This window comes from Megascapheus bottae, chromosome 17 (assembly GCF_031878675.1).
Source record: "Megascapheus bottae isolate mThoBot1 chromosome 17, mThoBot2.hap1, whole genome shotgun sequence".
Lineage (NCBI taxonomy): Eukaryota > Metazoa > Chordata > Mammalia > Rodentia > Geomyidae > Megascapheus > Megascapheus bottae.
In genome coordinates, this window is record NC_143525.1 from 33,804,736 (window position 1) to 33,831,854 (window position 27,119).

Genomic DNA, 27,119 nt, shown 5'->3' on the forward strand with positions numbered 1-27,119 from the left:
TGTTCCCCTTCACCTTCCTTCTTTATTTTCAATAATGATTTGATCTAACAGCAAAAAGGGAAGTTCCAACAACCTACATATTAGCACAGATCTTTAAGTAAGAAAATGGAAGAAATCTCAGAAAAAAATCATTTGAAATATATGATTGTTTTGCACCAGCTGTTAGATACAGAATGCAACTGTTTTACTTTTAATCTTGATTTTCTTATAAATTACAATTTTCTGATTCCAAGATTTTATTCTTTATCTTGTTACTTGTATTTATATTTGTTTTTGTTGGATTGTGTGTGTGTATGTGTGTATGTGTGCGCACGCAAGTGTTTATAATCACATGTGATTTTTAAGATGGTGTTTAAAAGAAGTAACCCTTCCACAGCATGTCCTCCTCACATTCTTCCACCAGAGAAGAGGCCCCCTGAGCCCCCTGGACCTCCACCGCCGCCACCTCCACCCCCTCTGGTTGAAGGCGATATTTCCAGCGTCCCCCAGGAGTTGAATCCCGCTGTGACAGCCGCCTTGCTGCAACTTTTATCCCAGCCTGAAGCAGAGCCTCCTGGCCACCTGCCACATGAGCACCAGGCCTTGAGACCAATGGAGTACTCCACCCGACCCCGTACAAACAGGACTTATGGAAACACAGATGGGCCCGAAACAGGATTCAGTGCCACTGACACTGATGAACGCAGCTCTGGTTCATCCTTGACAGAATCTTCTTTGGTCCAGACACTGGTGAAGAACAGGACCTTCTCAGGCTCTGTGAGCCACCTTGGGGAATCCAGCAATTACCAGGGCACAGGGTCAGTGCAGTTCCCAGGGGACCAGGACCTCCGTTTTGCCAGGGTTCCCTTAGCATTACACTCAGTGGCTGGGCAACCATTCCTGAAGGCTGAGGGAAACAGCAACTCTGTAGTACATGCAGAGACTAAATTGCAAAACTATGGGGATCTGGGGCCAGGAACCACTGGGGCCAGCAGCTCAGGAGCAAGCCTTCATTGGGGGGGCCCAACTCAGTCTTCTGCTTATGGAAAACTCTACCGGGGTTCTGCAAGAGTCCCATCACGAGGAGGGGGAAGAGGGAGAGGAGTTCCTTACTAACCCAGAGCCTTCATTGTCCTGAAAGATTCCATCCCTATCCGTCTTTCCATCCAGGCCTCTGAACTTTTAATGAAATCACTTGCCAGAGCGAGGTAATCATCTGTATTTGGCTACTACAAAGCTGTCCATTGTGTTCCTTGCTCACTTGCCGCTAGCAGGTGACTTAGAATGTTGGCACCAGGTCTCCTGGGATGGGCTATAGCCAGAACATTTACTTCAGATACAATAGAGAATATGGAGAGGGTCATTAAATTGAAAAGTAAATGTTGCATTAATTAGCTTATTGCCTGCACTTCTTAAGCAGAAGAGAATAGATTCTGTTTTGAGATAGCTCAGGAGAGGCTTTCTTTGTTTTTTAAAGTTTTGTTTTGTTTTTGTGGTTGGTTTCTTCTGAATTTTAATTTAGATTTTCCCCTCTTCAAAAAGAATAGTGTTCACAAAATTTGAGCTGTTCTTAGGCTTTTGCTAAAAGTGAAATGAGTGGTCTGGCTGATTTAAATAAAGGTTTCCTTCCTCTCCACCATGTCACATTTTTTGCTTTAAGTGAACACTCCCACTTGACCTCTGTTGAGCATCTTGAACATAACCTTTTTTCCAAATAAATTACTCATCCTTAAAGTTTGTTCCACTTTGACAAAAGATATGCCCCTCTCCCTGCACAGTAAGCAGGCTATAGAAAGTGGCATTCTTTGGCAAGTAGATAGACTTTATACCCAGCCTCACATCCCTTTTTTTGTTGCTTTTTCCTTTACCTTTCTCCCCTCCTTTTTCCATTCCTTCCTTTTCCTCCTTCCTATCTTATCCCTTTCTGTCTTTGAGGCATTTGTTTGGAAAAAAAAATAATTGAGATGCCCAAGAACCTGGAATAATTATTTACCTTTTTTTAAAAAAAAATAAAGGAAAGGAAATTCAACCTCCTACATTGTTCTCTGTAACTCATCAATTCTAAAATGTTTTGTTTTTTTCAAAAACCATGTTCAAGTGGGGAAGCTGGAAGTATGGACAGCTTAGAATATTGCTTCTGAGCTGTATTTAGAAATTATGCCTCCATTCCTAGAGGACTAATAAGAGCAGTTAGCATATTGTTTACACATAATATTTTTATGTCCCCTTCCCAAAGGAAAACCACCTTTCAAATAGCATTGTGCTATTGTCAAAGGGAAAACAAAAAACCTGAAAATATGTGGAAATGTAACCTAGTTTGGGGTGGATATTTTTCTGAAAATATATCAATACCTGATAACTTTTTTAAAAAGATAATTTTAAAATAGCATACTGTACGAAAGAACAGTATTGGCAAATCTCCAGCATTTATATCCTACCAGTTTTAGGGACTTTATTCCAGAGAGATTTGGTTTTGATTTAAAAAGGAAAAAAAAAATGGTTAAGTGTAAATTACCTGGCAAGGACATTGCCTTATCATAAACAGAAAAGGAAAAAGGCTCTCAGGTTGGGATGACTTGAGAGGCTTCTCATTCTAACTTATGTTTCTATGAGTACCAGCATATGAAGTATTTTAAAAACAGATACATGTCATATAATCTGCACAGTCTTAATCCTTTATGAAATGTAGTTTACTATCATCCCCCCCTTTTTTTAAAACAAAGGCAAACATCATCTAGTGTCTTGGAATACTTTTAAAAACTGAAGTGAAATTTCATGTTTTAATGCCAAGTTCTTATATTAAACAATAAAATTACTTATAAGAAGAAAGGTGCATTAATTAAAAAAACTTTAAAGAAATGAACGAAGAGCCCTCTTCAGAAGATACTCCCATGAAAACTTTTCCCTTTACTGATATATAATATATATGTACACACACATATTTATATATATATGTGTGTGTGTATATATATTCCATTGGTGTGTGCATTTCTTTATTCTCTGGGTTTTGGTCTGGCTTTGCTCTCAGGCCAATAATTGAACCTTGTAACCATTTTGGCTTTGATGGTTGTTTAAACCAGTGTGTCCAGCTAGATTTCCTAGACACACTGACATGCTACTGGTAAACGGCACAGACTGAGTTCTTCTGAACATTCTGTCTGCTAACTTTTTAGTCTTCAGACATGGGCCTTTGTATTTTGAAATATTTGAATTTGAGGTATTGGGCCCCGTTCTTCTGTTTTTGGTTTAAAAAAAAACAACTGAGCCTGGAATACATTCAGTAGTATTTGCCCAGAGAAAAAATAATTGTTTTCCCACCAAATATGAATAAAATTCTCTATATTTTCATTGTATTTTGGTTATCAACCATCATCAGTAATGTTTTGCCTTCCCTTATGCTGTCCCTTATTTTTAATTATGCCAAATATTCTAAATAATATACGCAAGCTTCCATTTCTCCATCCCTGCTAGAGAAAAGTGTGTGTGTGTGTGTGTATGTGTATGATCCCATCTCACCCTCACCCCCATTTGGGGCATCTAACCTTTAAAATGAAATGAATTTTTAAAAAATTAACTAAAAACGGGAAAATTGTTTTAATATTCTGGAATATGTGTGGAGGAAAAAAGTATTTGCAGATTTTTCAGCTACGTTGTCTATAAACATGATGGAAGTAAAAGTTTGGCTGAATTTCAACTTGACTGTTTGGAAATTACAAACCAAATTAATTCCATTCAAAAATGGTTTTGTTTTTGTTTAAACTATTGTACCATGGGAAATACTAAGTCTATTAAATTCATTATTTTGAACAGATGAGAAATCTGATCCTCTTCACGAATGAGAGGCAAAACTGGTTTGACCGTGATCATTTTTGTGGTTTTGAAAACAAATTTATCTAACTATTTCCTTAGTTTTTTCTTCAACTGCTTGTAGGAATAAGTATTTAAAAACATGTTTAAAGTAGGGCAGTTAGCATAAATTTGTAATTAGGACTTTTGTTAGCTTCTGCCACAGACATCACCCAACCACTTGTATGTGTGTATAATATGCATCTATAGTTACAGTGCTAAAATGGCTATCAGCAGGTTTTGAGAGAAAGACAATGCTGCATCAAAAAGTGTCAGTTGCCACCTCATTCTCCCTAGGTTCCTGACACTGTTTTCCTTTCTCTTGTTTTTGACCCTCCCCCATCAGGTGTACCTTGTCTATGTACAGATATTTTGTAATATATTAAAATTTTCAGTTTATAAAAATGGAAAGTGGAGATTGGAAAATTAAATATTTCCTGTTACTATACCACTTTTGCTCCATTGCATTTACTTCTAATGTCTATACCTTCTGAGCATATCTAATGGTGTATAGAAGACATTTTCCTCCACTTTATCCTTAGGGCTTCTCTGTTTCAGAATTGGTATAGATTCATAAACTACCAAAATAAAAAAATTCTTAGGAACTGGAGAAGTGCTTGAAAACATTAGACTAGAAAAAAAATTATGTGGGTTAGGGGAATCTATAAAATGTTATTTTTTTAGTAGAAAAAAATCACACAAATAATGGTGGTCTGAAGCCATCAAGAGTTGAGCTACATGTACCCAGACTCCTCCTGACAGGAGAGGTAAGTGGGTTTTAAGCTCAACAGTCATCAAGGAAAGTTGGTAAGAAGCTGTATAGACTTAAAAAAATTATCTCAAACTAGGCTTCTTGGTATCCCACCCCACCTGGTTTCCATTATGTTATAAAAGAGTGATGGTCAGTATGGGGATTGGTGTACCTAGTTACTCAGATTTCCTGGGAAATTATCAATCCAGGATGTGGATTAAAGTTAAAGGTTTATTTAAGAGTCTTATATTTCTATTAATCTTTCCCAGCTCTAAGGGGAGAATTACTTTCCCTTTCCTTTCATATTTAAGGACACTGAGAATAAATTTCCCTGTAGAGTATGGCCTACAGTCATGCTATTATGACCATTTGGCAAATAGCAGATGAAAATCCATCTGGAGATTAAGCTCTAAAAGGTATATTCAGACACAGGAAATGACAGATTCAAAAACTGTTGGTGATGAAGGGTAACCAGCCTGGTTTTGAACCGTCAGGATTTTTGGTGAACCCTTGCCTTTTGGCTTAATCATGTCCTTTTTACCCGGGAGAGAAGAGATTGTTCCAGATCATAGAATAGAATAATGTGTTTTACGTTAGTCTCTAGAGCAAAGGAATTCATTTTAGGCCCTTTTATATTGTAGGCTAATGACTAGGAGTATGAACTTCAACACTACTAAAGAATACCGTTTTCACTTTTTAGCAGTGGCTGTATACAATTCAGGCCTGAAGACTTGACCTAACTAGCCTGGACTTTTTCCTCTCTCATTCCCAAGGTCATGTCTTGAGTAAAATGCATACTACAAATTTCTTAGGCATCATTGTCCTAAACAAACATTAAGAACTATATGGGAAGGCCAACTCAAGGAAGTTAATAGTATAGTTGGTGCCAAACATATTTCCATTGGTTAATTAAAGAGTACCCCATAAATTGACTTTTTAAGCTGTTGAGTGGCTTCCTTTTTCACCCCTTTAGTCATTTTAAAGGACTAAGTGAAATGGGAATGAGGAATTCCTCAATGCAGAAATAACTACCATTCCTAAGGAGAGGTAGGCTACCAAGTCTTCTGAGAAGCAAAATGAGAATTCCTGGACATTTTGGTTGATTTTATTTTCCACATATGGTAATTTTCATCTATAAGAACATCCCTAGTGTTTCAGCAGCCTGTACTTGAAATAAAGTGAGAGTCTGTAGCCAGGAATTTGAACACCCCTAGGAATCATTGTTGGTATACCAGTCTTCACTCTGAGTAGCTGTCTCTCCATCACTTATCCACCCATCCATTTTTTTATTTACTTCCCCTTCCCTCACTCACCATTCAACTAGAGTGATTTAAGCCTACAATGGGTATTTGTTGCTTAATTCTACTGGATATTTAGAGTTACATAATTTTGAGGGGTCTTCAGAGGTGACTAAGAAGACAGAATGTCGGATTGTTCAAATTATGGGTGGGAGATGGAAAGCAAAGTAACCATACTTATTGCCAAGAGCCATGAAAGAAGCTTTTAATTCATGCTGTGTGTGCACATGAAAGGGGATTACCTTTCAGTGTCTGTTTCTCCTCTTTAAACCTTATCTCTATCCTTTTCTCCCTTAACCTGAAATTGTTGCATTTACTGGTAACATTTTTGAATTTAGTCATAGATGGTACCTGTGGAAAGTAAAGGTTGGTGAAAAGAGGGCTGTGGTACCAAGAGGAAAGCAAATAAGGGTTGCTTTCATACCCTGGTGATTAGTGTCCTGGGTGCCAAAATGTTTTGACCAATAGGTCTCCCTCTCCTCCCCTCTCTCTTTCTGTGTTTGTGTGTGTCATAGGGCTTGAACTCTGGGCCTGGGCATTGTCCCTGAGCTCTTCAGCTCAAGGTAGCGTTAATTAGAGATGAGAGATGAGTCCTGTGGACTTTTTGTGCCTGAGCTGGCTTTAAACCAGGATTCTCAGGTCTCAGCCTTCTGAGTAGCTAGGATTACAGGCATGAGCCACTAGCGCCTGGCATCATTATATCTTGTCTCAATAATTAGCCCAAGTCTAAATCTGAGAGAAATATACTGATGTTGAGTAGTATAGTCTTGATTATTATCCTCTAGATGAGTCGTTGTTGATGAAGCTTTTTATTATGCCATCAGCTTCAGCATACTTCTCTGAACTAAAGATAATAGCCATGAAGTTCACTGAGAGATTCTCTAGGACCTGGAAATAGAAGTATTTCTGATGCCTTGTTTTTGACATGTTTGTCAACTAAAAAGAGTTGATAGTTCTAAAGGGGAAAAGGACATTGTATCCAAGATGAACCATCCCCAAGGGAGGCATCATAAAGAAACATTTTAAAAGGCTACATTGTAGCAGTCAGACCTAAATGAAGAACAAACCTAGGGGTTTACCTAGGTGACTTTTCTCTACTGGAAGAGTAGAGTATCTGATGGGCTGTAAGAGATCCTTCTCCCTCTTGAAATTCAGTAATGCCTAGTGAGGGACACTTGGTGAGATCTGCTTGTAGACAGCCTCTATACCAGGCTAATGTAATTTTTGAATACTTGCAGACTGGAGGGGGAAAAAAAGCAAGCTAAAGTGAAAGATGTAGAAAAACTTAGGAACTCTGGTCTTTTGTGTAATATAGGAGCTTCTGTACTAGTATTTGTAATTTCTGTTAGAGGATCAACAGTCTCATAAAATGAAGCAGTAAAAGGAGGTAAAAATAAGGGTAAAAAGAGCTTGAGCAATTTCAGCTGGAATGAAGAAAGAATTAGAGATATGTGATGCAAGGAAAAATTTGTGGTTGGTCTGGTGAGTTTAGAGGATAATTGCTTTAGAAGTTCACAGTTTATTTCAGGAAGGCCCTGTTAAAGCACCTATATGAATAGGAGAGTCTTGGTCACAGTAGTATCTTTAGGGTTGGAAGATGGGCCTAGAGCTGATAGGATGAAGATAGTGTAAAGACATTTTCTACTGAGACTCTAGACCATAAAAGCACAATTGTTGAGCAAATAACATTTTAATATGAGTAATACAATTGAAAAAATCCACAAAATGCAACATCGTGAAAGCCCCAAAATTTGATACTGCTGCTAATTTCTATGATGTTTAAAGCTTACAATTGCTTAGCAATATTCCCAGAATTGTTCAAGAAGTAATTTAGGGACAAAGAGGAAGTGACATCATGTTAAAATTTATTTGTATTTTTGACTTTCAACACACTCTGAGTGGTTTTATATATTTTAGGTCAACCAGGAAGCTAATATTATTCTACTTCCCCTTGTTTTAAATCCAAATAAGGATAGTATAGAGAAGAGCAAACAAACCAGAATATGTGAATTAAAGAGCTACAGAATATTTATTTGTTTAGTTTGGGACCATCATTGGCCAGTGGGGGGAGAAATGGGCCCAGGAAGCCAGAAAAACCCAAAGTGTTGGAGAAAAGAAGAAACTAATATTAAGTGTTGCTATGTGTCAGTTACTGTGCTAACTGCTCGTGGTTTTAGTATCTTGATTCTTAGACAACTTGGGGATAAGGGTTGAAAAGAATAAAAGCCAAATCCTCTTTAGTACCTAAAGTAATAAGAAAAAGGAGGAGTGGCTGAAAACTTTTTCCTCTTAACCCAAAAGGCTAACCTAGAGGAAGTGAATAATCAGCATTGGAGAATAAGAGTAGTCTAAGGAAATACTCAACAAACAGTTGAAAGAAACCAATGACTGCTCCATTCCCACTGACCTGAAAGGATGACCACAGGTATATCTGGTAAAGAGCAAGATTACTCTTGGCATCTGGGGTATTTTCATTCTAGAAAATCACATCATTTTTTAAAATCAAGTTATGACCAAGGAATTTAGGATTAATCTTGAATATAAGAAACAAAATGAGATTTCTCATCCTAAGGTGTCTTCTACGAAAGTAGTATTTATGTACTATGAATCAAGATAAATTCTTTTGGTTGACTGTGCTTATTTTCTGTGTTTTTTTTTAAATAACATTTTGAAGTCATGAAACTGAATTTATGATTCTGAAAATTCTTGCTGTTAAATTTAGGGGCAGGTAACAATCTGAAAATTGACGGAATGATTGTGTTCCTTGTGGTTTTTTGGTGTGATATCCCAAGATTTATACCATGAAGGCTGCTTCAGTGGGGAGTGGGAATATCATTAGCAACTCTGGGATAGGATGATTGAGAGAGGGTCCCACTTTTAGGAAAAGTGAGAGAAATGAGTTTTGTATCTAGGTGGAAAGTGAGAAATTAAGAGTTTTTGCTGATCTCAAACTCAAAATTGTCCTGTCCAAATGCTTAAATTATAGGTGTGTGCCACCACATCTGACTTGATAATGGATATTTATAAATCAGTACATTAGGCAGATTATAAATAAAATAGGTACCAAAGAATCAGAAGAAGTAAAATTAATCAGCATTTTGTTGTTGTCGTTTTGAACTGGCACTATCCCTGAGCTCAAAAATTTTGTTCAAGGCTAGTACTCTACCACTTTGAGCCACTACTCCATTTCCAGTTTTCTAATGGTTAATTGGAGATAAATCTCACAGACTTTTCTGCCCAACCAGGCTTTGAACTGCAGTCCTTAGATCTTAGTCTCCTGAATAGCTAAGATTACAGGCATGAGCCACTAGCCACAAGCACCTGGCCCAGAAGTGATTTTTTTTTTTTTTTTTTTTTTTGGTGAGTCATGGTGGTTGAACTTGACCTGGGCACTGTCCCTGAATTCTTCAGCTCAAGGCTACTGCCCTACCCCTAGGCCTAGGTGTTGTCCTTGAGCTCTTCAGCTCAAGGCTACGCTCTACCATCGAGCCAAGCCCCACTTCCCGTTTTCTGGAGGTTAATTAGAAATAAGTCTCAGGTTCTTTTGTGCCAGGCTGCCTTTGTGCAAAGGGCTATGAATTGACCGACAAGGATAGTACAGGAAAGGAGTATCTTGTTAGCCTGAGTGAGGAATTGGAATTTGGTTTGGAAAGCTAACAGGCTGAAAATGATGCTGAAGACTTTTGCAACTGCATTGGGTCAAAGAAGCAGAGGAGTTCTCTAGAATGTTGCTGATCTTGCCCAGACAGGTGGTGGTAAGGGCTTGTGCAAGAGGAGGAGGACAAAGAAGGAAAAGGTACATAGACTTATTAACAGTATGGATGTGAGAGGAGAGCTAAAAGATGTCCTCCAGGTGATACCAGGACACATTTATGGTATTTGGTAAGAAGTGGCTGCTTTGTTTTTAAGGAGGAATTGTTTATTTATCAGTTGATACAGTCTGTTTAGTGTTGCAGAGTCTAGGAGGTGAGGTTGCCAGGGAGGATAAAGGGTCATGCACTATCCAGATGGTATCCTGTACCCTCTCCTTTTCAGGTCAGAGAACCAAGCAAGAGAACCATATTGGGGTATGTCATAGACATTTAAAATATTGACCCATTTGGGGAAAGAAGATGTTCCCCTCCCCCCAGTTTCTTCCCCTTTAATGTTTTGAAAATGGGATATGACTAGCCTGTGGCAGCATGTGCTTGTGGATATACAATTCTCTGGTTTGATTCTTGGAAGGCCTTTTTCAATCTCTCCCTAGGGGTCATTTGTATCTCTAGTTCCTGCTCCCAAAGCCATAAAGTGGGAGCCGCCATTTATTAATTGGGTTGGGACTGGGGAGGGGGCCGACAGGGGACTCTTTAGTGTGGCAGGCGGGGGTCTTCTCAAATGAGTCCATTAGCCAGCCCCAATGGCAGCTGAAATGGGGCTGCAGCCAAGTCCTCTGTTTCAAAAATCCTCCATTGCCTGCAGCAGATAAGAACAAGGCCTGCGGGAGCCCTTAGCTTCTGATTGCAGCTGTGAGGAAGGACAAAACAATTTATAGGAAGCCAAGTAGGTCCTGTCTCACTGTCTCTTCCTTTCCAACTTTGGGAAGCAGAAAGACTGGGATACGGTGTCACCTGTCACTAGGGCTTCTTACCACCACAAAAGCCTAGAGAAAATAGGAGTGTGTGGACATTGATTAGACATTTATGTGGATATTGTAGGTGTTCATAAGCATCCATTCTTCTCATATACATGCAGTTACATTGGATTAGCAGCCTCTGCTTAATATGGGCTCCCTAGGGCAAAGCCAAATGAGAGCTTATTTAGTATAGTAAGAGAACTGGAGGAATTGTGGGCACCATTGCTTATATTTCTTCCCATCCTCTACCTTCCTTCTGTCTCCTATTGCATTGTAAAGAGTTCAGGGTAAAAGTTAATCCCCTTAATTTCTTTTCCTCTTAAAAAGCAAGGTTTGGTACTTAGTAGAAGACTTACGGAACTCACTTCTCCCTTTAGTTAAATCTGCATGAGAAAGTCAGACTGGTAGCATCTCTACCCTGGCCAAGAGAAGGTGAAAAGCAGTCGTATCCCACTTCCCAGGGGAAAGACACATATTTTCCTTTATAAAATTGTAGACTATCAGAACTAGGAACTCAGTTTACAGAGCAAGAAATTGAGGCTCAGGTAAGGAAAGTAGCTCAGCAGTGGTCTCAGCAATGAGGTTCAGCTAGTTAGAACTAGACTCAAGAGGCCAGATCTTGCCCTACATGAATATTAGAACCTCACCCCACCACCCTGCCAGCCTTAGGATCACCCTGAGAACCCTTAGCTTCAGAAAAGGAAGGGAAGCCTGAAAAATTTTTTGAGGGGGAGAACAAAGATTGAGGGGAAAGATACATTTAAAAATCACTAGTAGAAAACCATTTTAATGTATTTTTACCTTTAGGAATCATCAGTATACAAATTGTACAAGTAATTTATGTTTATATATTAAAAACTCTGCTTCATTGGGAAGCAAATAGCAGCCACAGTCAAAATGTCTAACATTTTCAGAGTTGCTCCAGATTTCAAAGAGCACTTAGTCACCATCTCTGAAGGCTGGTTAGCAGGAAAAGATCCTCAGAGGTAACTGAGGAATTCACTTTAAATCTCTACTTAGATTTCCTTGTATTGCAATACAGCTATATTGAAAAGAATAAGGAATGTAAAAGGAAAACACATCTGTTTGAAAGCTAAGAATGGGAAGAGATCTCTGAATGAGAGTTGGTATAAAACTCAAAGCAAAGTACTCAGATTATAGAAAAATTTGGGGGCAAGAGAGTCTAACTTTTCCCTCCCATATAATTGTTTGGTGGTCTTTGACCAAGCAGAAGCAAAGGTGATGACCCACAATGGCCTAAACCCAAAATAGGTTCTATATGTTTTATAACTCAAATGCTAAGACTCCCTTTCTTGTTTTAGACTTCTCTGAGTATATGAAATTGTGAGGCAGTGATATATAGAGAGGGGAAAGATGCCACTGGACAACTTGGAGAGTTTTAGGTCTAGGTCAGTGGGACAGGAGATCTGTAAAATGTAGATTGTCTGCAGATGACAGAGAAGTAGGTCATATTACATAACCTTTATATTTGGCTCATCATGCCTTAGTTGATAGCATAAGGGAAATGTCCAGTTGGTGCCATTCAGATATGTTCTACTTAGGGAATATATGATACTTAATCGCATGACGTATGCTGTTTTGCAGAACTTTCTGTTTCATACTTGAGACTCTTCTGCCTCAGAGTCCTGTGGAACAAAAGAACAAGCTGGTATTTTTTATCTAAAACTGAATAATCTCCATGTTACCTTGTATTACCTTTTAACCTCAATTGGGCTTTGTAGATTTTGCAGCTTCTATTTCTATTGAATCTCCTTAATTTGTTGTTCAGTATAGGGACCATACTCTGTGTGTGTGTGTGTGTGTGTGTGTGTGTGTGTGTGAGAGAGAGAGAGAGAGAGAGAGAGAGAGAGAGAGAGAGAGAGAGAGAGAGAGAGAGAGAGAGCGTGCCCTGGGACTTGAATTCAGGGACTGGGTGCTGTCCTTGATCTTGTTTGTTCAAGCCTAGTGCTCTAACCACTTGAGCCATAACTCCACTTCCAGCTTTTTTTATGGATAATTGGAGTCTCACAGAACAACCTGCTGGCTTTGAACTGCAATCCTCAGATCTCAGCCTCCTGCTTAGCTAGGATTACAGGGGTGAGCCATTGGTGACCAGCCCAGAAACCATGGTTTTGCATTTACCAAACTAGAGCTGGTTTCTTAGAGGTAGAATCTATAACTTTTACAACTCTCTGGGAGAAAGCTTAAGTTTCCTCTGAAACCTGGGGAATTCAGGTTTGAGATTATAAGAGGAACAACAACCATTAACATCACCATTACCTATGAACAACATGTTCCTGGATAAATAGTCAAAGCCCCTCTTTGGTGTTCTTTGTCTCATGACTTACGTAGCATGTCATTTTTCTTTTGCAGGTTGCAGCAACAACAACAGGGATAGCCCCTGAGGAATTCTGTAATGTCCATCATTCATCATGCATCCAGAGTCTAACAAATACAGTCTCTTCCACAGAACTTGGAACCAGGTAGGAACTTAAGGCCAATCAGAGGCCACTTATTTGCTTTTATATGGGGATATGTATTTACCTGCTCTGGTATCAGAGAAGTATCTCATCCCCAAAGATCTCTGAAGAATTTCCTTGGCTTTTATTTGATTCTGTTCTATTGTCCTACCTCCTGACTAGAGTAACACATCTTTTTTTTTCCTCCAAAGATAATTTTTGTGTGTGTGCTACTTCTGAGGCTTGAACTCAAGGCCTGGATGCTGTCCCTGGATTTTTCTGGTAACAGCTGGTGCTCTACCACTTGAACCACAGTCCCACTTCTGGCTTTTTTTCCCCTTAAATGCATCTGCTTTAATCAGTCTTTTGAATTGTGTCCTAGGAGTCATTTTAAATACTGTTAAAAGGTTAACATTCAAATGTAGTCAGTTTTCTATTTTCAAAGGAAATTAGAGTAACAGAACATTTTCTGTTTAGATACTTTCAGTCTGTGACAGAGGATATACTAGTCATTTTTTTAAATAAGCTAAATTTTAGGAAAAAAGTCATAATTTAATGAAAGAATATAAATTAAAAATTTTAGAATAATTGCTGAACATCTGGCTTTTTGATGGTTAGTTGGAGGTAAGAGTCTGCCATGGGCTGGCTTTGAACTGATTGAAGCCTTCTAAGTAGTTAGGGTTATAGGCATGAGCCATAAGCAACCAGTTTCAAAATGTTATTTTCTATCTTTATTTTCCAGTCAAGATAGCTCAGTGCTGTCCCTTTTTATTGTCTTTCCATCTCCTTTGTAGGTTCACTGAGAGGCTCCACCTGTTCAAATACCAAAAATATAGGCCTGCTGTCTATTTCCTCTATCCCCATAGCTGAGGCCAGCCTTCCTCCTTCCTTGTCTGCTGGTAGGAATGCTTCTCCTTCTGACCCACGTAGGACCAAATTTCTCTATGAATATTTCTTTTCTCTCTTTGTTTTTTAGACAGAAAATCTTTCTGTGTTGTACAATCTGGTCCCAAACTCCTGTGCTCAACATATCCACCTGCCTGCCTCAGCTTCGCAAGCACCTGGAATTATGTCCAGCTTTCTGGGCAGTGGCTACTAATATAATTACAACAACTACTATTACAACTACAACTACTACCACTACTACCACCACCACCACGATCATCTCATTTCTTCTTCCTTCTCCTCCTCCTCCTCCTCCTCCTCCTCTTCCTCCTCCTTCTTCTTCTTCTTCTTCTTCTTCTTCTTCTTCCTCTTCTTCTTCCTCTTCTTCCTCTTCCTCCTCTTCCTCCTTCTCCTCCTCTTCTTCCTCCTTCTCTTCCTTCTTCTTCCCCTTGTCCTTCTCCTCCTCCTTCTTCCTTCTTCCTTCTTCTTTCTTCTTTTTACTATGTTTTGAACCCCAGACCTTGTGCTTGCTTGGCTTGCTTGGTCTACTACTCGAGTTCCTCATTCAGCCTTGCTTTTTTTACTGGTTATTTTGAAGATGAAATTTGCAAGGTTTTCTGTCCAGATTAGCTTTGAACCATGATCATCTGGGTTTTAGCCTCTTGAATGTCTAAAATTATTGGATGCCAGGCTTCTTGGGAGTATTTCTTTTGTTCAGGCCTTGGTGACTAAGTTCTTTGTCATGGAAATTTCAAGTCCTAATCTTTAGAAAGCCCTTTTGGTGTCAAATGGTCATCCCTTTTTCTGTGGTTCTGACATTTCCCCCATTTGGTGGATGTGAAAAGGGACCAGCAAACATCTGGTCTTTGATACTGTTGAGGAAGGGTTTAATGATAGCCTTCCCAGGAGCTAGAAGTCTAAGGGCCAGTTGTGTATCCTGGGAGAATAACTTGATCTTTCAAGGGAAAGGTGTTTTTATCTGGTGTCTGTTCCTTGGACCAGGTTCTTAATCTCTGGAAATCTGTCTGTTCATTCTCAAATTGACCCAGGGAATGGAGAACAGTTGGCTGTAGGGGTAGAATCAGCCACTACAATGAGATAATTTTTTTTTAAGTCAAAGGAAGAATCAGAGGAGAGTTGGCTCTTTTCTACAGCCTGTGAGTAGTTGGGCAGAGCAGGGAGGGTGGAGTGGTGAGGGGTGGACATGATCCTAAGTGCTGAAGATGACGTCACCTTATTTTCTTGACCTCCTCTCTGAGCCATGCATGCTTCCATGATTCCTGCAGTCCAGACAGCATAAGCAACAGATCCAAATGAGAGCCTGCTCTGAATAGGATGCTGCCTCTCCTGATAGGCAGATGTTTTGAGTTAAAAGTGGAGCAGGTGGGAAAGAATGGGTAGGAATGATAAGGCAGATGTTAGAGAGCAGGAAATATGCCTGGAAATAGTCAAGTAGTACTGTGCATGAAGTTCCCTGATGGCACAGAGAGCACCAGCATTTATAACTGCTACCTGTCAGCCATGTGGGCTGATACTCAAAGCAGCCTAGCTAGTGTACTTGAAGTTCTGCTTCCTGCCACAAGAGGGCACTGCTGGCCAATTAAAACTCAAGCCCCTTGGCAGCCAGTTTGGATGAAGGCACCTTTTACCCAGGACAGGGGTCAGGAACACTCCCAGCGAACCCCTAGCCAGTCTCAGAAGGATGACCAATATCACTAGTTCTTTCTTTAAATGGCCTGATATGCTAAACATATCTCCCTTGGCCTGCTTTCTCAGTGGACTCACAGTTAAGTTTGTAAGCCCTAGCTCTAGGCATTGAACACTTCACACAGGTACTCTCTCGCTTATGATGTGGCAGGCTCAGGCTGTCTACACCACTATCCAATTGCCTTCATGACATTTTCCATGCAAGAGGGTAGGAGTGTCTGTAGAAAGCAAATCTCTTACTAATATCCTAAGAAAAATATCTTTGTTACTGAGAAAGCTGGGCGCATTCCATCATCTCCTCTACCACAAATGTAGAGAAATCCTTTTGGATGTGTCTAGTATGTGTTTGCAGCCTAAGAGGCTGGAACACACCCAGTGTACTCCAGAACTCTGGACCATAAAAGGTATCAAAAAGTAAGATGGAGTGTCGACCTGGCCCATGAACCTCATTCCTACCCTTTACTGTGTCAAGGCATTGCTGGGAATGCCACGTGGCCAGGGGCCCCTGTGGACCCAAAGACTCCATTATTGACCCTCAGTGTCCATGGAGCCCTTCCCAGCTAAATATTCTCGGGGAGATGACAGAGGTCCCCCCTGCCCTGCCCCCATGCCTGAAGGCCCCTCCCCAGGAGGACAGCTTGATTAAACAGTCGGTGCTGCTGGAATTACTGCACAGCTGGCGCTCCCCCCAACACCCCGAGCAGAGCAGCAGCGCAGATTAAAATCTCCAATTAGCGTTAAAGTGAAGTGAGGAGGTGCTAAGGCTGCCAAGGAGGCCAGGCAGGGGCTCTGGGTCATCACCCCCATTCCTATCTTGATTCTGAGTGCCACCTTTAGTCATTCCTTTCTTTGCTAGCTTCTCTGCAACAGCACTTGGTGCCCATTAACCTTACATCACTTTGGGGGCCAAAGAGCTGGTTGGGGGCAGGTGCTTCACCTGGCAAAATTCTAAGGACTCTAAGTGTAGAGGGGATTGGAGTGGTCAATGCTTATGAAGAAAGATGCCCTACATACAACCTGCTAGTCAGCCAGCCAAGGTGATTTCACACTACTGTGCTGTTGTTTGCCTAGAGAAAGGACAAACAGGACAGCTCCTTCCATGACATGATGCCTACATGAACACCCATCATCTCTGTATCCAATCTGACCCATCTGCTCCCACTCATATGATGACTCCTTCCTTCTTCCTTCCTGTCCTCACAGCTTTCCCATAGGCAGGGGTACAGAGAGAGACAGACTTGGGAATATCGCCATGCCCTGCCACCTGGGTTCCAGCCACCTCCTCATTATCTTCCTAGTTTGGGAAAGAGCAAAGATAAGCCAAGAAGAGAGGTCTCAGACCTTTCCCACCTCTGAACATTATTCCCACTCCTAAGGCTCCTCTGCCATTTACATTTCTGCCCCTCACCAACTAAACCCAGAAACAGGGTAGCGCAGCTAGTTCCACCCTCTAGTTGCCCTCTACCCCTTTAAGGAAATGGAGGTGGGTACCCAGCTGACTGAACCTACTCACACCTCTAGAAATTAGACACCAGGGCACAGTGCCACCCTCCCAGGCTGGCACATGCTACCCTGGCAGAGGTTCAACTAGCCCCCTGTCAGTCTCCATTCCCAACCCCCATCTCTATGTCTTCCTCTACTTGCTCTCCCCCCCTTTTTTCTCAGCTCAAAGCACAGCTGAGCCTTAAAAGGGGGGTTGAGGGTGGAGAGACCAAGCTGGGGCAGAGGGGTAGAGAGCTCCAATAGCACGTTTTCACCTGCCATTTAATTGGATGTATTTTTAATTAATGGGACCTCAGGGACCAACATGAGACAATCTGATCTCTGAATAGGGGCAGGGGAGGGATTGGATAAGGGAGGAGGATTGGGCCACTGGGTGCGGTTACCAGGAGCCCGGGCCCATCAATCACTGGCCACTTTGCGTTCTGGCATGGAGAACAGTGAGGTGGAGGAAGAAGGGAGGTGTTGGGGAGATGTGCCAGGATTTTTCCCCAACTGCCAAGACTTCCAAAAGGATGGAACTATGCTGGTTGACTCAGGTCTGAAGCCCCAAATTGCAGCCAAAATAGGAGGTAAAGCTCTTGTGTTTTGTTTTGGTTTTGGTTTTGTTTTGCTCTTGAGTTGGGGTTATCCCAGAGGATGTTGTAAAATTATGAAAAGAAGTTGGGAATAGAGTCTTGTGGCCCCTGAAAAGAGGACGAGAGCTAGGGTCCATAGATCCAGAGACTGGTAAGGAAAGGGTGTGGGACAGAATGTTGAGATATTTCTTTATTTTTTGATATGAAATAAGTGCTGTGTGGGGGAAGAACAGAAAGAAGAGCTATGTTCTGACCATGGGGTTTTAAACCCTGTGGTGTAGGTCTGAATTGTGTTGCCTAGCTTTGCTTTCCATGGGATATATCCTTATACTAAAATTTATATTTGTCAGTAAAAAAAAGACTGCTCAAAGAAATAAGTGCTATGGAGGTGACAAGCAAAACTGACATGCAGGCTGGGCACCATTGGCTCATGCCTATAATACTACCTACTCAGGAAGCTGATATATTGAGGTTTGAAACCAGTTCCAACTCCAGCTCCAATTAATCACCAAAAAGCTAGAAGTAGAGCTATATTTGATGTGGTTGAGTGCTAGCCCTGAGCCAGAAAAAAGAAAACAAAACAAAAAAAAAACTGAGGGACGGCATGCAGACCCTGAGTTCAAGTCCCAAGACTGGTACCAAGCAAACAAACAGACAAAAAAGGGCATGCAAATGAGTCTAGTCCCTTAGGACTATGAGTCATTGAACATTACTATTCCCTAAGGAAGGGAATTTGGAGCTCATATTTCCTGACCACTTCATTTTACAGATGTGGAAACCATGATCCAGAAAAGGGAATTCAATGGAATCCTGTCCTGAAGTTGCTTTGTGTTCTGAATTTGGAAAGGTCCAGGGAGCACAAGGCAATTAAAGATAGGTAGGTGAGGAAGGAAGAAAGTCAAATGAAGATAATAAGGAAGGTATTTCATCCACTTCCTGGAAGTGTTACATCTCTATTCCTGAGTCTTGGAAGTCAAGTTGTCTGTGGGGGAATCAGTGGGGAAGCATTTCCTTTGTGTAGTCAGTTTTAGAAGTCATCCTTTCCATTCCTTTACTTCTTATAGCCCTCACTCCACAGAATTTTACTATGACTTTAAACTACTCTAACACCTTAACCAAGAGCTAAATCCCCCAATAAAGACTAAATGTTGAACTTAAGAAAAAATCTTATCAGGGATTTCTTCAGTATGTCAAAAAGCATAATGAGGCCATGTGCCGGTGGCTCACTCCTAGAAATCTAGCTACTTGGTAGCTTAAGATCTAAGGATTTCTTTTCAAAACCAACTAGGGCAGAAAAGTCCATGAAACTCATCTCCAATTAAAAGCTGCAAGTAGAGCTTTTGACTCAAAGTGGTAGAGCACTAGCCTTGAATAAAAAAGCTCAGGCAAAATGTCCAACCCTGGCTGGGAGTTTGGCCTAGTGGTAGAGTGCTTGCCTAGCATGCACAAAGACCCGGGTTCGATTCCTTGGTACCACATACATAGAAAACGCTGGAAGCGGTGCTGTGTCTCAAGTGGTAGAGTGCTAGCCTTGAGCAAAATAACCTCAATCAGTGACCATAGGGCCAGGAGTTTGGCCTAGTGGTAGAGTGCCTGCCTGGCATGCATGAAGACGTAGGTCCTATTCCTCGGTACCACATACATAGAAAAGTGGCTAGCCTTTGAAGCCCAAGGACAATGCTCAGGCCCTGAGTTCAAGCCCCAAGACTAGCAAAAAAAAAAAAAAAATTAGTGACAATGCCCAGGCCCTGAGTTCAAGCCCAGGACTGCCCCCAAATCCTTCTAAAACAAAACCATAGGGAGAAAAGAAAAGTGTAGTGAGGGATGAGTTTTGTTTTTGTTTTTTAATCTCAGAATGCAAATTCCAGGCCCTGAAGGCTGAATTAGTGATGTCACTGAATTCAAAATTCTTAGCTGGAATCCAGAGGCTCATGCATATAATACTAGCTACTCTGAAGGCTAAGATCTGAGGATCTCAGTTCAAAGCCAGCCCAAGGTAGAGTTCCTGAAACTCTTATCTCCAATTAAGCATTAAAAAAAAAAGCTAGCAGTGGTATAGCACTATCCTCAAGCAAAAAAGCTAAGGGATGTGTCCCAGTGTCCAGCCTCCCAAAACCAGAGAGAAAAGAGAGGAGAGAGAGAGGAAAAGAGACAGGAGGGGAGCGAGACAGAGACAGAGGAAAGGAAGGAAGGAAAAAAGAGAGAGAGAAAGAGAAAAAGATAGGACAAACTCATAAACTTGCTGCTACTGAAATCACTGCAGCTTCTGGGGCCCAGTTTCCTCCATTGATCTAAAAATAAAAATGGAAGAAAAATTTAAAAGTTGTGCCTGAAAAGAAAATGTGGATCAGTTCGTAAAGAGCACTAGCCAGTGAGCAAAAGTGTCAAGTGCTGAGTTTGAGGACTGCTCTTAGAACAAAAGAGAAGGAAAGGGAAAGGGAAGGGAAAATTCAACATTCTTCATTCTGTTTCCTGAATCTGTTAAGGTATGGGCAAGGGTAGATCACGGATTTTAATACCAATAGGAAACTTCGTCAGACTCTCCAGGTCCTCCCCTCCCCACCTTTTTCCTACCCCTGTAATTATCTTCTCTACCTTAGTACCCTATTTTTACTCCCAGATCCTTAAGGAAGAATAGGATCTGTCTCTGTAAATGTCCTCAGCCTCACTTTTCCCTGCCTTTAGACTCTCAGAATTTGCCCATTGAATGTCTGGTCCTCTGCCTTCTCTATGCAGATAAGGGGAGAAGGCCTCCATGCTCCCCCACCATTGGACAGCCTGTAAAGAATCCTTCTAGAACCCCTGCCTAGAAGGACCTAGGGCTTTTAATGTAGGGAGAACTGTGCCAGCATCTGGAAAGGAAGGTTCTTTGGACAAGGAGAGAAGTGATATTTAGGAACTAAGGCCCATGGACCTACCTGTGGGACTGGCTATTAAATATAGAATAGGGCATCAAAATGAGTTATTTGGGAAATTTATTCATTTATTTATTTATTAGTCTTGGGACTTGAACTTGGGGTCTGGGTGCTGTCCCTGAGCTGGAGGTAAGAGTCTCAGGATGGTGCCTAGTAGCTCATACCTGTAATCCTAGCTATCAGGAGACTTATATCTAAGGATCCTGGTTCAAAGCCAGCAGGGGCAAGAAGTATAAAAAGACTCTTACTTCCAATTAACTACTAGAAAGCCAGAAGTGGCACTGTGGCTAAAAGTGGTAGAGCCTCCACTTGCTAGGAAGGGACTCTTGCCCCCTGATTTCTGTTGTTGTTGTTGTTTCGTCCATTAACTTTGACAGAGTCTTGCTGCTTTCTTCTTAGATGTAAACCTGGATGAGATCCATCTATGTTAGGCTTCCTATTGTAGCTAGGATGTTAGGTGTATATGTCACTGATACCAGCTCTCCATTGAAAAGAGAGTCTCAAACTTTTCTTCCTGTCTAGCCTCAAACTATGATCCTCCCATTCTCAACCTCTCAAGTAGATGAGATTACTGGCATGAGGGATTGGAAACTTGGCTCTGTTGGTCGAACATTAGCCAGTGAGTGAAAGGATCGGGTACTGAATGAATCCTAGTCTTGGACCTTTAAAAAAAAAAAAAGTGACTGGGAGTTTGGTGTTTGGTCTAGTGGTATAGTTGCTTGCCTAGCATGCACAAAGACCCAGGTTCAATTCCTCAGTACCACATACATAGAAGAAGCTGGAAATGGTGCTGTGGCTCAAGTGGTAGAGTTCTAGCCTTGAGAAAACCCAAGGATAGTGCTCAGGCCCTGAGTTCAAGCCCAAGACTGGCAAAAAAAAAAGTGCTCAAGTACAGTGCTCAGCCACGAGTTCAAGCCCCAGGACTGGCAGGAAAGGAAAGGAAGGGAAAGGGAAAGGAGATGGGGAAGGGAACGGAAAGGAAAGGAAAGGAAAGGAAGAGAAAAGATTACAGGCATGAGCCACTGGTGCCCAGGCTTTTGTTACCATTTGTCTATTCCTACTCCAGGATATTGGGGCATATGGGAAAAGAGGTCCTTAAAGCATGCTATTCAGAAGCAGCAAATGGATTCTCTATGTCTGACTGAGGAACAGAGATTCCCTGCCTATAACCTGACCAAGCCAGGGGTGTCTCATTTGCAGTCTAGAGTGCGAGCTGAGATCCTGTTCTTGAGTCTAGAAGAAGCCCAGAGCCTTGTTTTTTTGTTTCTTTTTTGGTGGTTTTTTTTTTTTTTTTTTTTTTTTTCCTGTGGGTCATGGGGCTTGAACTCTGGGGCGCTGTCTCTGAGCTCTTCAACTCAAGACTACCTCCCTATCCTTGAGCCAAGCCCCACTTCTCATTTTCTAGATGTTAATTGGAGATAAGAGTTTCAGGTCCTTTCGTGCCTGGGGCTTTGAACCTTGATCCTCAGATCTCAACCTCCTGAGTAGCTAGGATTACAGGTGTGAGCCACCACACCAAGCTCCAGAGCCTTTTTGAGAAAGGGGAGTTAGAAGTGCATGGAAGGCAGAGATAGCAATACCTAAAATTCCCTTTGTTGGGGAAAAAAAGACTAGTTAAGATATTCAATATTGGGGTGCTGGGAGTTTGGCCTAGTGGTAGAGTGCTTGCCTAGCATGCATAAAGACCTGGGTTCAATTCCTCGGTACCACATATATAGAAAAAGAGCTGGAAGTGGTGCTGAGGCTCAAGTGGTAGAGCTCTAGCCTTGAGAAAGCCTGGGGACAGTGCTCAGGCTCTGAGCTCAAGCCCAGGACTGGCCAAAAAAAAAAAAAAAAAAAGATATTCAACATTGGCTAGAGTTTAGCTTTTACTATTCACTTAATCACTGTCTAATTTCTTACTTACTAGCAGTATCATGGTTTGAACTCGGAGCCTATGCTTGCTAGGTAGGCACTTTACAACTGAACTACATTTCCAACCCTTTTATTGTGCTGGTTATTTTTGAGATAGGGCCTTGCTTCTGCCCAAATGGTGCTCCTGGACCTCAGTCTGCCTATTGTAGGCTTCCTCTTATAATAGCTGAGATGACAGGTGTACACCACTCTACCCAGATTCTTCCACTGAGATGAAGTCTCTGGACTTCTCTACTTAGGTTGATCTTGAACCAGTATTCTCCCTCTTAACATCCCAAGTGATCATTCATTTCCCAGCTTAGCTTTAACTTTAATGGGGCTCCTTTTCTCCTTTTTCCCCTTTGTTTTTTGCACTGGCTAGAGAGAGAGCTGAACCTCTCACCTTGACAGTTGGAAGGCTATTATGCTGGTCTACTCTATATCTCCCCTCCCAAAGCCATGGAGGAGGGGAAAGAAAGCAGAGAAGGAAGTAGAGAGAGGCAGCAGCACCAGGCTGCCATCAGCACCCAAGAAGGAACAGGCCAGAAAAGCCAGTAGTAGATGTCTACCCTGGAACTGCATCCTTACCCTACCCTCTTCTGCTTCTCCTCACATGCCAACAAGGCTGTGTGCCCAAGTATGCCAGCTCTCCTGGCTGGTGATCCTGCTTCCCCCCATGTAAGCAGCCAGCTCTCTACCCCAGCACAGAGCACATGCTGGGATCTCTTGCACTCATTTGCTCACTCATCTCAATATGTTTGTGTTGCAGATTCCTAAGAATGAAGGAGGGGGTGTGGCCCTGCAGGCTAGAAGGTGGTGGGTTCTGGGGCTCTTTGAGATACATATTTGTCTGGCTGGAAGAGGTACAGGGAGGTTTTGTGCAGTTCCACAAAGTCTGAATTTGTGAGATTCACAGCAATGGGGGTGTGGCTCATGAAAATAGAGGAAAAGGGGAAGAGGGGTCTGGGCCTTGCCGCAGGTCTCACTTTGAGCTTTGTGATTCAATTTCTCATCTATATTAGGGGAGGTCTCCACTGTGAAAGAGAGAAATGGGAGAGAAGAGAGCAGGAGATACTAAGCTTTTCCAGTGAGAGGCTTCCCACCAGGAAGAGCTAGGAAAAGCCAGCCATGACTGCACGAACTGCACAAAGTACTTTGTATCATATGTTCTGGGACATTCTAGGAACCATGAATTCTTTCCAGAAGAAAGGTTTCCCACTTGAGTGTAGCTACTCCTTCACTTGCCATACTAGAACCCTGGGTACCCAGCGACCACCAAATTTTTAGGTTTTTGTTGTTTTGTTTTGTTTTGAGATAGGGTCTCATTATGAAGTCCAGGCTGGTCTCAAACTCCATATTCTTTTACTACAGCCTCCCAAGTGCTGAGATTACAAATATATACCAACACACCTAGCACTCAAAATTTTCAAAAATCTAAAATAAAACCATTACTACAAGATCAGAACTGGGGACAATTGCCACCTACTCTCAGTACTCTCCTCTGTAGAAACAGGAACAGCTATGGAGGCTTAGGTTAGCTGAACAGGTTACTGATACAGGCTGAGAAGTTCTGATGCCCTCTTCCCTCACAGGCCAAGTGAGCAGGATCTATCATCTCTACCTTATTGAATTAGGGAGTAATGGGATGCTCTGTTGGATCTTACACTAAGAGAAATAGTCCAAAAAATGGAGTGGGAAAACCATCTGTGCCTGTGACCATAGTTGCAGGGACTTGTGACTGGAACTGGCAAAGGGAGATAGTCTAGGGATCTTGGAGGTCAGTGTAACCAGACACATAATAATAAATGTCTCTGACCTCAGAGAAGGGTAGAGGGCTCTGTGATAGATCATGAAATTTTATTTGCCTGTTTCTATCCCTTTCATTACTGGCAACACTGCAACTCCCTGGGTGAGGGGTCCACTTCCTGTTCTTGTTTATTCAGAGGTAAATTTGGTTGGAGAAAAGGACCAACTGTTGTTTGAGCAAGGAGGTGGGGCAAGCGCTACTCCCTCCTCCTCAGCAATATAAGGGGCCCAGAGACTGCATATTAAAGGTTATTCCTAGCCAGGTACCTGTGGCCCATGCCTGTAATCCTAGCTACTCAGGAGGCTGAGATCTAAGGATCGCAGTTAGAAGCCAGTCCAGGTGGGAAAGTTCAAGAAACTCTTCTCTTCAATTAACCACCAAAAAGCTGGAAGTGGAGTTGTGGCTCATGTAGTAGAGTGCTACCCTTGGGCAAAAGAAGCTCAGGGACAGCACCCAGGCCCTGAGTTTAAGCCTCACACCAGGAAAAAAAAAAAAAAGTCCAGTGAAGGGAGATCCTGGATACATCAGGGGGGGTTAAGAAGGTATGGGGAATTTAGTCCTAGAGAGACAGAAGAATCACTCCTTTATACCACATGAACCTTGACCCTTCTCTTGATCCCTTTTCTTTCATCGACCATCAGCCTAATTCCATTCCTAGCTATTTCATTCCTTCCAGACAAGATGAGTCTGTTTTCTCTGCCCTTTTCTCTGTCTTACTCTTTTTCTCTCTTCCCAGTTCCCAGCTGAGAGCTACCTGCATTTGAATTCTTTCCATCAGTGAATGCCATCACAGTCTGAACCTGGGACCCCCAGCTGCTGCTGACCTACGAATGCCTTTGAGGTGGAAAGGACTCATCAGTTCTCAAATCAGTCCTTCCCCACAAATATGCCCAGGCCAGAGCTGATGTCCACTGGCATCAAGGGCCCTGCCCTGCTACAGAGGGCAGTCCTAGGGGATGTAATGGGCCCTGGTCCTAAATGCATATATACCTGTGCATTGGGCACACTGCTTTATTAGTGTTATTTCAGCATTGTGATGCAGAGAGAGTAAGTGTAACAGCTGCTCCTTGCTTGCAGTGTTTATTGTTACCTAGAGACAACCTCCTGGCTTTTTCCCAGCTCCCCCTCCCCCTCCAGCCCAGCCCCCTCCCTGCCAACAATCCTGTTCTTCCAACACTGGTGAGAAATTTATAGCTTGCCCATACCATGCCTTAACTCTCTCCTGTCCATAGGATAGGATGACCGAGGAAGCCAAAGTGAGCAGTGGGCACAACTGGACCCCAGCATAAAGAATAATGAGTGGAGGAGAGCCAGAGATGAATAATACACACCATTTTATTCTATATGTCTAGTCTCAGACTCCAGTTGTCCTCCTGACTAATGTGGAGAGAAAAGAAGAAAGAGCCTTTGACTTGGCTTGAGATCACAGAAGAGTTCTTTTGGACCTAGACTCCTTGATATCCTCCTGATAAAGCTAGTCCCTTGGACATCTCTAAGTCCCCAGTCACATTGTCTAGACCTGAGGAACTGTAGCAAGGTAGAACTAAAATGGAAGGGAAATACAGAATGACAGAATTCTGAGACCCCCTTCTTTCTGTGAGAGAGATAGCTATAGAGATGTCATATGGTGACAAGAGGCTCTGGCTTGAAACATGCTGGACACACCAGCATCTGTAGCTGGGTAGATGTCAAACATGAAGCCTGCTTCAGAGTCTAGTGGAGAAAAATGCCTACCTTAACTTCATCCTAAACCAAGCAACTAGATACCAAGAGACTCCAGCTGGCCTTCTTGGTCTGTTTGGGGTACTCCTTTCTGCTTAGTTTCATTTTCTCCTGCTTGTATTTTGGTTTGCTATAACACTGAGGATAAATCCAACAGACCAAGAAGATTAAATCCTATCCTAGTCATAGTCTCAGCAGAGTTGGTTCAGGTGGCCAATGGCTAATGCTTACAATCCTAGATATTCAGGATGCTGAAATCTGAGGATCATGGTTCAAAGTCAGCCTGGGCAGAAAAGTTCCTGAGGGACTCTCATCTTCTTAACCACTCAAAAACTGAAAGTGGTGCTATGGCTCAAAGTGGTAGAAAGCTAGCCTTGAACAAAAGAGCTCCGTGACAGCACCCAGGCCCCTAAGGTCAAGCCCCAGGACTGACAAAAAGGAAAGAAAGGAAAAAGAAAGAAAGAAAGAAAGAAAGAAAGAAAGAAAGAAAGAAAGAAAGAAAGAAAGAAAGAAAGAATTGGGCACAGAGAAACTGCCTGTGTTTCTACCTAAACTGGAACCTTTTTCAAAGGAGCAGCATTTACCATCTCTCATGGAAACAGAAGAGAGGAAAAGGGATTAAATTATAGCTGGAAGGACAGAGATTAAACTTAGGGGAAAAAAAAAAAAACTTTGCTCATTGGATGAAAGAGCAGAATGGCCCTATTTTTCTTCAAAGATGATTCTTTCTATCATAAGCTTAATTCTGTGTTTGCCAAAAGAACACTAGAACATCATTACTTTTCCAGGCCTCCACCAGATAGTCTCAGCACAATTTCCACACAGCACACTCCTCATTGATCCTTTGAAATATAGTATGTGTGATGGTAAGATCACAAGCTTCAGAGGCAGACAGCCCTGGGTTCCGTGCCGGCTCTGTCTGTTACCATCTACCTTGGTAAGTCACTCAACTTCTTTGAGCCCTAGATTTCTTGTCTGTGAAACAAAGATAAATGACTCCTTTCCTTACAGTTGTGAGAATTTTATAAAATGAAAGATCCTTAGGCCTTAGTAGTGCTTGATGCAGTATAATACTTGTTTGTGATTTTTTTTGTTTGGCAGTACTGGGGTTTTGTTTGGCAGTACTGGCGATTTTGTTTGTTGGCAGTACTGGGGTTTAACTCACAA

The 27,119-nt window shown here is 41.9% G+C and overlaps 1 protein-coding gene across 9 annotated transcripts in view; it reads left to right on the forward strand.

The window, feature by feature from the left end:
* Cdk12 (cyclin dependent kinase 12) overlaps positions 1-27,119 on the forward strand; it is a 111,218-nt gene that overhangs the window by 63,223 nt on the left and 20,876 nt on the right. For 3 of the 9 annotated variants that reach the window (XM_090350760.1, XM_090350759.1, XM_090350761.1), the window contains one exon: positions 377-2,008. In XM_090350760.1, the coding sequence (XP_090206886.1) occupies positions 377-1,095 (719 nt within the window). In that variant the 3' untranslated portion in view covers positions 1,096-2,008. Of the gene's footprint in view, positions 1-376; positions 2,009-12,859; positions 12,970-13,157; positions 13,228-18,384; positions 18,493-27,119 lie in introns of those variants that run through there. The other 6 variants (XR_016538347.1, XR_016538345.1, XR_016538346.1 and 3 more) reach the window with 5 other exon arrangements.